The sequence below is a fragment of the Sceloporus undulatus genome, chromosome 6, assembly GCF_019175285.1.
Source record: "Sceloporus undulatus isolate JIND9_A2432 ecotype Alabama chromosome 6, SceUnd_v1.1, whole genome shotgun sequence".
Classification (NCBI taxonomy): domain Eukaryota; kingdom Metazoa; phylum Chordata; class Lepidosauria; order Squamata; family Phrynosomatidae; genus Sceloporus; species Sceloporus undulatus.
This window is the reverse complement of record NC_056527.1, coordinates 37,342,364-37,354,947: the sequence shown is the minus strand read 5'-3', so window position 1 is coordinate 37,354,947 and position 12,584 is coordinate 37,342,364. Positions and strand designations below refer to the sequence as shown.

General features: G+C 35.8%; 1 protein-coding gene across 3 annotated transcripts in view; it reads left to right on the top strand.

Moving 5' to 3' along the window:
* CRPPA (CDP-L-ribitol pyrophosphorylase A) overlaps positions 1 to 12,584 on the top strand; it is a 63,573-nt gene that overhangs the window by 22,452 nt on the left and 28,537 nt on the right. For all 3 annotated transcript variants that reach the window (XR_006104738.1, XR_006104739.1, XM_042476312.1), the window contains exons 3-5: positions 2,467 to 2,616; positions 6,656 to 6,760; positions 7,136 to 7,181. Coding sequence is in view for 1 of the 3 variants with exons in the window: in XM_042476312.1 (XP_042332246.1) it covers positions 2,467 to 2,616; positions 6,656 to 6,760; positions 7,136 to 7,181 (301 nt within the window). In the remaining 2 variants the exon portion in view is untranslated. The remainder of the gene's footprint in view (positions 1 to 2,466; positions 2,617 to 6,655; positions 6,761 to 7,135; positions 7,182 to 12,584) is intronic.

Sequence of the window (12,584 nt, the reverse complement as noted above, 5' to 3'; positions counted from 1 at the left end):
GCCTAGTATAATTTAATCTGGATCCCAAACAAGAGGTAATTGGTCTTCTACTGTGATGAACATTCATTTCACATTTATTTTTGCCTTAGTTTATTATTTAACTTATTTTGGTGCTATATCTAAGTAAAAGTATTTTAATTTGATCTTCTAAAATGGAAGTTACTTGTTTTGTTACACCTTCTAGGGCTGAATTAGAAGTGATGCAGATAGTAAAATCTTCTGTTGCAGTGTTGAATAGATCAGAATGCTTCATTGGCAGAAACTTTGCTGCTGTGGCTGCTCCCCTATGCAGCTAGGACAAAAGGAGCAGCCTTCATCCTTTGAATCTCTAATGTTAGTACAGTACAGTACATTGACAGAACTTTACTCTCTGATAGCATAGAGTAGGATCTCAGTAACTGTTCATGTTGTAGTACTGATCTTTTATCTACTAACTGCAGAGTATTAAGTATTAATGTGGGCTGTTCACACAGCATTCCCTGCTAGCATTGATCATTCAGTGTTTCAGAATGAATTCTGTATATGATAAGAATAAATCTACTAAGCAATATTATTAGCAGTTGAAACTAATGAGGCAAGTTCCACTTACATGTTCTCACTGGAAACCCATGTGTTTTGGATATGTACCAGATTCTACACAGAGTAAACAAGTGCTAAGTCTTATGAGAATGTAGTGAAAGCTTTGACCATGGACTTAATTATAAAGGAGTAATATAAGAAGGAATAATGTATAAATCTTAGTTCTTCAAATTCCACCAAAGTAATCTCCACATTTTCTGGTTATTAAATTAAAGGAATATCTTTAAACTAAGTTAAATTAATAGCTTAATACAATATCAGTTTAATGTTCAGATATACAAAAACTTAATTTTTAAAGAAATAGTTGAAATATTTTAATCTCATAATTGCTGGTGATGGCTTTATCTTTGAAGGTGGTATTCTGTAAACTTAGAGTAAGTATTCTTTTAAGACAATTCTGCCAACAGAACTGGTAATTACAGTTTGTGGCTGAAGCTTTTTGATTACTAGAGATATAATTGGTGGGAATGCAGATGTCTGAACAGTAGTACATGTTCCTACCTGTTGCAGACATAAATATACAGGTATTTCTACTTTTAGTTTAGAAAATACATGTGGTTATGTATGATGCATAATAGAAATTGTTTCAGTGGAGTAAAGTAATATCTTTTTGGAAAGTAACATATGGAAAAAGATTGAAAAATAAGGATGAGAATATGTTACTATTATTCCTCTCTAGAGCAATAATATTCCTACATTGTTAAACCTGCTGGGTAAGGAGAGGACCTATTTTAAGGTATTGAGTTTGAAGAGCTGAAAGAGGGTTCCCATTTCAATGTGGCACCATTGTTGCCCCTTCCACTGACAGAGTGAAGAGTAAAAAGTCAGGAGAATGAAGACTGGCAAGAGAAGAGCTCAACTGAAGTTATATTTCATCATGATGTATTCTGTCTCCTGTCATCACATAATGACATTCCGATAAAGAAAAATGTGTTAAAACATTCTGTTTGAAGTCTCCAACCCACCATTTTCCGCTTTGCTTTGCTTGAAAATAGGCTAAGAAAGTAAAATGGGCAGTCATGCCAACTAGGGACATCAATTTTATGTATACTTTCTTGGGGGTTAAGTTCTGTTGAACTCATTGACTAAATCTATAGTGACTGCTGGTGAAATGCCCTTTTACAGAATACTTTATCACATTCAGTGGCTGTGATTCTTCTCACTGTATTTTTCTATACATGCAATGTAATGTAGGTTATTCATAATCCATATTTCAAGCCAAAAAAGACTACGGTATTCAGTTTTTCAAACTTTCTCACAGTGTAGGGCTTTGCTTCTCATATGGAAAAGCCTTAAATTGTGAAAGGAATGTATGTTTTTGGTATTTTTTTCATAAATATGAAAGGTTTGTTCATATGTTTGCATGAACATTCATTACGAAGGAATTTAAATTTTATTTTTCAAATTTTGTTGCACAGCACAAATATCTCATCATTCATAGATTTGGATAGAATTGTTTTGTATGAAGCTCAGCTTTTACCTGAATAATTTGGAATATTTTGATATATCGTGAGACAACATGACTCACTGGAAAAGACAACAATGCTGGGAAGGTGGAAGGCAGTAGGGAAAAAAACCACATTACAGATGGATTAATTAAACAAAGAAGGGTACAGTTCTAAGTTTGCAAGACCTGAGCAGGGCTGTTGATGACCAGGGTTCATGGAGATCTCTCATTCATAAGCCAAAACCAGCTTGTAATTAACAAGAAACAGCAAATTTGGAACAGAGTGAACTGCCTGTGGAGTTCAATATCTGTCTGGATCAGAGCAACAATACATGTGAGAATCAAAACCTTTAATTTGTTTGGACTTGTTCTTCAAGCAGAGATTAACCAAGGTAAACATGTAAATCTGTGTTTAAAGAACCTTTTTTGTTATTCCCTAGGCAGCAGGAGCAATCCGTCCTCTTGTCTCCACTGTTATTGCTTCCTCTGCAGATGGATGTTTAGACCATTCACTAGATCGTGCCAAGTACAGAGCAAGTGAAATGCCTCAGGCTTTCTTATTCGATATAATCCATCAAGCATATCATCAGGTAAGAATTCCAGCATTTTAATATATATATATATATATATATATATATATATATATGCGCAACACCCTGTTACTGTTTTCTCCTTCAGTGTACTCTTTGAGGCAACTGACTAGCATGCATTCTTTGAATAAAGAAACTAGTATATATACATTACAACTTTTTTTATTGTCATAAAATAGTGTTTGGTATAACACCACACTGGCTTTCATATTTTTTAAACTGTATTTTAATAAATTTAATTCTTGATTATATACTGGCCTGGAATGAAAGAGGAAGAAGCAGGTTCCGAAATTGTTTGCACTGCAGAACTAAGGATACCGCATCTGCTTCCAATTTTCCATTGCTGCATTGCACTTCCTATTCATAACAATGTTCCACAAAGCATAAGCAGGAAGCATGACTACATCATCTGCCTACCACACTGTGTTTCAGGAACACTGAGACTAAACAGGCCCTATGCAGTTTTGGTTAATATTTTTCATGAGATTTTAGTTCAGTAATATTTTAATTAATTCAAAATCCGAAGCAAGTTTGGTGGTCTAAATGCTTATTTTAGACTACTCTGTCTGCACTTGGCACTCTGTTGGATTCAGAATATAGCATTAACCTTGTATAATTAGGATATATGGAAAGCTTTAAAGAAATTGTATAAGATGTAGGAAAGGACAAGAGAGGTTATTTTGCTAATGTGATAACATCTATAGGATGCTCCTAATTGTGCAGAAATTATTAACTCTGACTTGTGAGAACTACAGGCTCTCATCAAAGATCTGTTTTGTTAACAGTGCTCTGCATAACAAGTTCGTATAAAGTATTTTTGTTGAGATTTTAAAAGTTTTTATATCTCTAATATATTGCGTAACCAGTTGAGGTCACATGATTGATTGCGGTCTAATCAGCTTATGCTATTCTGAATATCTTTACTGTTTACATTATCATTTGAAATGCTTGTTCAAATAATAATAGAAGTTATGCTCTAAAGAGCTTGTGAAATGCAAGATCTGTGTGATTGCTGAAGCTTCTTTCACATCTAGGCCACTAGATTTCTCTGCCTTTCTGTCTCTATTCTCTCTCACACACAAACAATTTCCCTTTGGTCATGCTTAGAGATGTAAAGACCCAGAAAAAGAAAATCAGGAAGAAATAGTTTTTAAAAAGCCTTTTTCCCTCTGAAAAAATTGAAAACAATTAGATTATGGACTGTTTTCTTTTAGAATGACAAGGTGTTCATATAGGACCGAGACAGATGGGCTGAAAGGGGCGTGGCATCAGTGATACTAGGGTTAGGGACCAACCTCACTGTCCCTAACCCTAGTACGGAGTGGCAGCATACTAATGGCGGCATCCTGTGTACACGGGCACTGCCATTGTGACGTAAGCACCATGCAGCGTCCACATGGCGCCACGTGTTCTTTACGTTGCAAGTGCACCAGTGGCGCACTTGCAACGTCATTCCGGCACCTTAAAAAGAACCTGGAAATACCGGGTTCTTTTTACTTCGAAGAAAGCTGCTTGGTTTTGCATCTGCGGCTTCCCTCTGGAGGGAAATAGGCCATCGCTAGCCCGGATATGCTGAAAGATATGTACCGGGCCATATTTATAGCCCCCATATTATTCCTGTAACCTGTGTAAGAGGAATACTTTTAAAATAAATGTACAGTATCAAATCATTTACCATTCCTGGTCTTGGTTTTCTTTTCTCACCTTTTTTTATGGAAACGAGCACAGTATGTTCACTTAACACTATGGGGAACTAGAGGAGACAAAATTATTTTCTTGGTTTTACTAATGCTGCTTTTTTATTATTTTATTCATTTTTGCATGCACCTAACAAACTAATAAAAGCAAGAGATTCCTTACATTCAAGACTGTAGGTCCATTTGTAACAAAAATTTAAATTTAATTTGAAATAGTTTTTAGAAGAAACAATACTTTTATTATACTGAATATGATACTTTTCTGTTTAAACAAATTGTGCATGATACATTTCATGCTGCTAAGTAATAAAATGACTTTCATTCCATATTGGATGCAATTTTTTTACATTTTTTTTCCTGAAAATTTCGGTTTTAAATTTCCAGAAATCTTGCATTTCTAGACAGCTTAGCTTTTGGTGTTCTGTATCTTTTTTTTCCTCCTTTAGATTCTATTATGTCAAACATACCATAGTGGCAACCATGGGTGAAGATTAACAGGAACCCTATATTTTGCTTATTTCTGCTTCTTCCTAATGTAGATTTTGTGACAGGTGTAGCAGACCATGGCTTGATAGATGACAGCTTCAGTTCAGAGATACTGTTGCAAGATAGATAGCTTTAGCTCTTGTTGCCTCCTTCCATGATTCCTGCAAAACAAACTAGTTCCTGACACAGAAGTACTGACAATTTTGAATGAACTGGCAATGTCATTATGTTGCGGTAATAAAAGAAAAAAGCCTTTCGACATTTTAAAGACCAGCAAGTTTTATTTGACACAAGTTTTTGTGAATTCCAACCCATGTCATCTGATAGATGTTTCTGCTAGCATGGCTGCAGTCTGTGAAAACTTATGTGAAATAAAACTTCAGTTTTTTAGGTTGTTCCAATATTCTTTGCTGTTTATAGAGGCATTGAGACTCTTAGGTTTGCTCCAGTGGGTTCATTTGTCTTATAATTCTCATACACCACCATTACTGAGTCATATTACTGATTGACACTTTATTAGAAATGATTAGTTTTACATGTCACGATTGGTGTTGTGAAATATGCTTTTCAGATTTGTAATTTTTGGGCTATGTCTAAAAGTATAGAAAGAGACTATCATAAGACAGGTTAATTTGTATTACCTTTAATTCTTCCAGAAATGTAAAAAATAAACAAAAAGGATAGGTTCTACTATGATAGGGCTATGCTATGATGAGAGAATTATAAACTCGGGCAGGATTAGCAGAGTGCAGAAGATCATGACTTAGTCCTTTGGGGAATTTGTGTATTGTTACTGTTGCTATTGTCCAGAGTGAACAGTAAGTCATGTTTCCCAGCAGACAAGGTGAAAACATTCTCTGAAATAGGTTAGTATTATGACTCTGGAGACTGGAGTTCTATACCCCATTTGGCCACGGAAACCGACTGGGTGACTTTGGGTGAGTCACATTCCCTAGAAAACCCTGTGATAGGATTGACTTGCAGGCACACAGCAACAACATTGTAAGATAATTTTCTGCATTACTGTGTTAATTCACAGTGATTGTAACATAACACTTTTACCAGTAGTTCATTAGAGTAAATTAGAGTAAATTAGCAATAGGAAACGATGGCCTGGGTTTGCAAGATGTGAGCAAAGCTGTTGATAACAGGGTGACTTGGAGATTCATTTATAGGGTCACCATAATTTGAAGTCAGCCTGGCAGCAGTTAACAACACCAGCAATGACATAACACAATGTTATATATTTACAGCTGTGTGAGTATTGTGAGTACTGTGTGTTATTTCTATGGTATGTGCTTGTTTTATAAACTGATCCCTAAACATACTGACCTAACTGTTGCTAGTTGTGACTAGAGAAGGCCTGTTTGGTTAATTGGATTTACCCATGTGTTGACTCACCATTTAACAATGGATTGTATAGGCCTACTTTAGTGGGGATTAACCAACAGGATGCCAACCATGATTTTGGTATTAACACTCTTACCCTAACAACTGCTGTCGTAACCAGATACAGCATATGACCCAACATATTGTACATCAGCATATTAGACAGATGGGGAATATGATAGAAACTGCTTATTGTGTGGTATCAAAAGATATTTGGATCACCAGAGATGATCTGTTGACACAGTTATGCAAGCTTATTATAAGCAGCAACATTTTCTCATGGAAGTCCAGTTGATACAAACATATTATTTGAGCATAGGCTGCCACTGTAACTGAAACGGAAGGACTAATGTGTATGCACATTGCAGCTGTGCATATCTGTACAATACAAAAATCATAAATTAATATAGCATGTTTTATATAAACTTACTCTGTAACGTATATCTTCTTTATTACGTTTTCTACAGTGTAGTGATTATGAGCTTGATTATGGAACAGAATGTTTGCATCTGGCTCTAAAATACAGCAAAACAAAGGCTAAACTTATTGAAGGGCCTCCTGATTTATGGAAGGTAGGAGAAATATTTTGTTTATCTTATTAAAAAGGAAAATATTTGCATGGGAAATAGGAACTGGGAAATACGTGGTGGCTACATATTCACATTGCTGAAAGTTTTTGTTTATAAGTTTGATGATTTATTAAAATATATTTACACCACCTTTTGGTGTACATCTAATAAGGACATAGTTTTAAAAAACAGGGTAATCTGCACATCATTACTGGCATGAACCTACTTCAGTAGAAGATACATATCCCCACTGAATAATTTTCTGATCCTTCTCTCTATATTCTTGTAGATGAACACAGCCTTCAGTAATTTAGAAGCAGGTTGTCCTCTTTTTTTAAAATCTTCTTTAAATTCTAATTAGATTTATCTGTTCTTTAGGTTACCTACAAGAGGGATCTCTATGCAGCGGATTCTTTAATTAAGGGTATGTGTTTGTCCTTGTAACTGTCTGTTCATATAGTTAGCAATATTATTTGAAAACAGCTGAAGTATTAGTAAATAATATTGCTTATTCCTTTAAAAACATATAATTGCATGAAAGCCAGTCACCTTTCTCAAAGCAGGGAAAATAAATAGACTTTGAATGTTATCTGTTAGGCTTTGTACCATGTCTCTGTTTTTGAGGTTGAGGTTATACTGCTAAGAAAAAGTCTCAAGATGGATGAAGTTGAACTAATGATCAAATGTAGTATGGTGTGCCCTTGCCTTACATGGGGGATCCATTCTGGACCTCTCCACGTAAGCCAAATAACACGTATGCTCGAGCCCCATTGAAAATAATGGGGCTCGTGAATGGGGCACACATGCCATTGCAACCCTGTCACATGGCTTTTAGTGTATGACCCGGGCATACTGTAGTTGTTTTTAAAACTAACAGTGGTAACAGTAACAGTACTACTACTACTAATAATAATATTTATGAATTAATTACATAAATATGCATGGTGGCAGAAAAACATTGTGTGTGCATGCAGTGTGTTTTCTGATATAGTTTAAATCGTACCTGAAACAACTGCAGCTCTTCAGCTCTGGAGAATTCATATGTGAAAGACTGACTTACATATAACAAATAGAAAACTGGCTGCAATAAGCTGAAACCACATTGCATGTCATGTTTACCTAGGAATATGGGCACATTCTCTTAACAAAGCAACATTGTATTTGTTGTGTGGACTTGTTGCGCCCACCCACAGTTGCTGCACAAGCTCAAACTAACAAGCTATTAAATCAACTGAAAATGCCAAGACTGAAAAAGCTGAGTTTAATTTACATAAACACACAAACCAGTCTAAAACAATACTGAATTTTTTATTCTTCTCTCACTGAGCATTTCTTGGCACATGTTCTGATAGTCACCTTAGTAAAAACTGAAAATATCCAGACACATGTTATGTTTTTCATTTTCCACTTTAACTTTTTTAGTATGGTTGCATAGTACATAGTACAGTAGTTAGAGTACACTATGTTCAAACAATGAAAATGACTATAAAATACTTGATTTCTTAAATTATGTTATCTATAAATGTGATTTATAATTCTTTATAAATGTTACAATCAAGCTATTATCTGTATTTCCTTAAGTATATAATAATTACTATCATTTCATTACAACTCTTTTTAAAAGATCTGCAACGACTTACAACAAATCTAATTGATTGTAAAACATCCATTTTCCTCCCAATAATTGTAGCAATTAATGATACCTATTTTTTGCCAAGTGTCATAGAATCATAGAGTTATTATGAAAGTCCAGTAACTGTACAGGTCCATAAGATCTTTAACTATATGTATACCTCAGTTAACAAAGTGAATGTGTTCTTAAACATTTTTTAAATCAAGAATTGGGTACCAAAAGTAGAAATAGCATGGAAAGAATACAGATAGGTTCCTACATCACAAGAAAGAATAGTTCAATATGTTTTAGCAAACTTTTTATCCAAACTTAACAAATATGTACATGTGAAATGAAAAATCAGACTTTGGAGCAAAATAGATGGTCAAAATAAGCAGGTTTCCAACTGGTTTCGAGGCGGGGTATTTAGACGTATGCCTTGAAGCTGGCTGGAAAGTGCACCCAAGTCATGCTATGGGGAGAAAAGCCAGACTAAAAAGGAGCTGGATTTTTCTGCTTCTTCCTGGAAAGTGTGCACTTTCAAATATATGTATAATGCACTGTCAACAGGACAGCTCTAAAGGCGCACTCTTTCCAAACCCAAACCCTAATTGTGCATATAAACATCCCATCGCAGGAATGCGTTTAAAAATGATAGAGCTGTCATATCCCAAGCAGTGAGGGTGGCAATGCCCAAAAGAAAAACTGTGATACCTCTCATGGAGATGAGTACAACATACACAAAACAGACAGTCAAAAGGAGCATGAGGTGAAGTGGGGATGAAAGGGAGATGATTGTACCTTGCCAGCATCTGCATGGGCATACCTCTGCCTTTTCTTGTTTGCTTTATTTGGCCAATAATTTTATATGTAAAAACTACATCAAATGACCCACAGTAACTTAAGAACAAGGATGGGAACTGTACAGTTGTAGATGTTCTTGAATTATAACCAGGAATTGGTTCTATGGCAATAGTTTTTTTTTAAAGCCAGTTGAGCAGAAGATGGTTTGTAAATGAGTTTAAACTAGAAAGAGTAATAAATGACTTCATTATGAGAGTACACAGGTTTACAAGTAAGTTCCAGCAGTTTGGCATACTGGAGATAAAGTTTATTGGCTGACTTCCCCATGCGCATGTTGTCTGTGTTAGGTTGGAGAAAGGTCTAAAACACTTTTTGCAGTAGCAATGGTGCAACAGCTTTGTTTGTGCTTGATATGTGCTTTCAAGTAATTTCAGACTTATGGTGACTCTAAAATGAACCTATTAGTTTTTTTTAGTGTTATTTAAATGTAATTTTACAGCCCTAAAGGCAATGGAGCACACTATCTTTTTACCTGGGCACTAACAGGAAGAACCTCTTTTGAATTTCTAATTAAATACGTGTATGTCAAGTATCCATGAGAACGAAATAAATGAGGGTGTAAGTGTGGTTGTCAGCTAGGGTGAGTAGAGTGAATATAGGAGAGTATAGGGGCTCGACAGATGGTCTGGAGCTGCCCGTTTTACCTCCAGAGGGAGCCTGCAGTAACCAAATTGTGCAGGCTCCCTCTGCTCTAAAAAGAACCACCTAAAAGTGTGCATGTGGCACATCAATGACGCATGTGCAGTACAGTGACATAGGGACGCGCGGGGCCACACAGTCATGGCGGCGCCCGTACATACTAGGGTCTGGGAGTGTGCGGTTGCTGCACACTCCTGACCCCTAGTATTGACAGTGCCACTCTGCTTTTGGCCTGTCTGTACCGGGCCCTATTGTCAGTTAAGATATTATTATTATTATCAAGATGATCAGGTGTTAAGGAATTGCAAGAGGTAGGAAGCAGGAGCTGCAAAATCATTTGCACTTTAAGGATATAACTGACAACCTTTATACACAACAGGGGTGGAGAACAGGATTTTTGTCCAAGTGTTAAGCTAGTTCTTTCGAAGCACATCAATGGCCATATTCCAAAATGTTTGGGAACACTCCACTGTTACTTCTTCCCCATTAGATAACATGGAGCGTTTCTCCTATATGTCAACATCTGCCAGAGGGTGATCTCAGAATCATGCTGGAGGACCTACAAATGCCTAGAGAAGTGTTTGGTCTAGGAACCTCAAGGTCCTGCAGCACAACTGTATGGTCAAGTTCCAGCAGAGTTGCGCTGGAGGATTCCTAGAGAGAATGTATTAATTAAATCCCCAAATAATCAAATCTGCAAAAGTCAAAGCCAGAAATGTGGAGGGCCAGCTGTAGTATTAATATTGATACAATTTGCAAGCTATCATAGTATATGTAATGAAGAAGTCTTCATATATCCCAAAGGCTTTTAGACAAAGTTATGCGGAAATCAGTCACCAAGCAGAACTGAAATCAATCACCCAGAAGAAATCTAACACTCAGTTTGTCTGTTCTGTCACAGAACTGGTATTAAAAAAAAAAGTTGCTGTGTACACATGATTCTCCTCTGACTACCAAAAGTCTATCTAGGATTGTATTCTATGAACAGCTACTTATTAAAGAGCCTTACTATCACTCGCTCTCTTTAGCAACATAAAAATGAGAGATGACTCATTTTTTACCTAACTTACTGAGATGTCAACACCTTTATTCTTGTTCTTACAAATCAAAGTTAAAGAGACACCAGGGATAAGCATCTGATAATAATGATGAAAAACAGTGCATTGGGAATCAGTTGACTGTACACAGTTGCAATCAATAATAAAGCTTTTAACTGTTTGAAAGGTGGCAAGTCCAAGCAGGGCACAGTAAGTTATTTCTTACTTGTGGGCTGTTGTACAAATTATTATCTGATATTTGTAAAGGTTAAAGTTAGCTAAAAGCTAAATGTTTGCTACTTCTAAGCAAGAATTTGGGGCCATATAGAAGAACTTCAGCAGTTCTTTTTTTTTTTTAAATACATTCCTCATTTATTTTTGAATGCACATTTAAAGATATACCTGAAAGGCAGGCTGAAACTTTAAAGTTAACGTGTTTCAACTAGAGGCTGAAAGATATAGTTGCCCTAGGGGAAGAAGTCCTTAAAGAGCTTTCTTTTTTCCAGGATGTTTTTGTACTATCCAGGTTCTAACTGCCTTTCTAAATGAGTCACCCTAACTGCAGGATGAGGTTTTTCTATTTGCAGACTAATAACATGGGGGGGGGGGGGAGACAGACATGCGCCACATTGTCTGTATACCCAGCAAGTTCTTACCTGTCATATTTAAACAGCATTAAGATTAGTTTTTATTAAATTGGTGAACAATTTTTTACAAACATTAGTTGTAGGGAAAAGATTTACAAATGCTTATAAAGCAGTGTTATGTGTTATTAATCATTTAAAAAAATATTTAAATAGTTTACTTATTGCACACACATTGCCTATCATCTGAATGACTGTCATGTTTTTCTTACCTACATCAGTGTTCAGTTTAACAGAATGGAATTTGTCCTTTATCAACAGCTCATGTTGCCTTCAGCTGAAAAATTTACTCACGTTTTTCTGCAGCATTTGGAACTTGTTAACTCTGTCTGTATAGCTAGAGTTACATTTGCAGTACATACCACCACATAATTACAATCTGATGATACATACATTTTTAAAAATTATTTTAGGACATAAATTTTCATGTGATTTTTTTCAATTACATTAAGAAACAACAAAATAAGCAAGCCATCAGCTAGCATTTTTATTTTATTCTAAGTGCCTGCAAAAAAGTATCTACATAAACATTACTGTGTAATAGCATCATCTGTATAGCATTTTTGAGCAATAGATATACTTCAATGGTATCTTTTTTAATCTTTATATAAACTGCCATGTAAGGTAGATCTGTATTATTTTCCTTCTCTTGCAGGAATGGGAAGAGGGAAGCTTAGGGAGGATGGCTCACCTAACAATATAAATTTATGGCAGAAGCAAGAGTGAAATTAATGATTATTACAGATGAAAAAAGAGGGGTCAAAATAAACAGGTTTCCGCTGACTTCGAGGCAGAGCATTTATATGATGCACACCTTGAAGCCGGCAGGAAAGCACACCCAAGCCGCGCTATGGGGATAAAAGCTGGACTAAAAAGGAGCTTGATTTTTCCACTTCTTCCTGGAAAGTATGCACCTTTCCATGTACATATAAATGCATCGACACCAGGGTGTGGTAAAAGGGCAATCTTTCCAAACAAGAAAATGCAAGAACATGGTCTAACAATCTGATTTTCTTCAGCCAATGTGTATT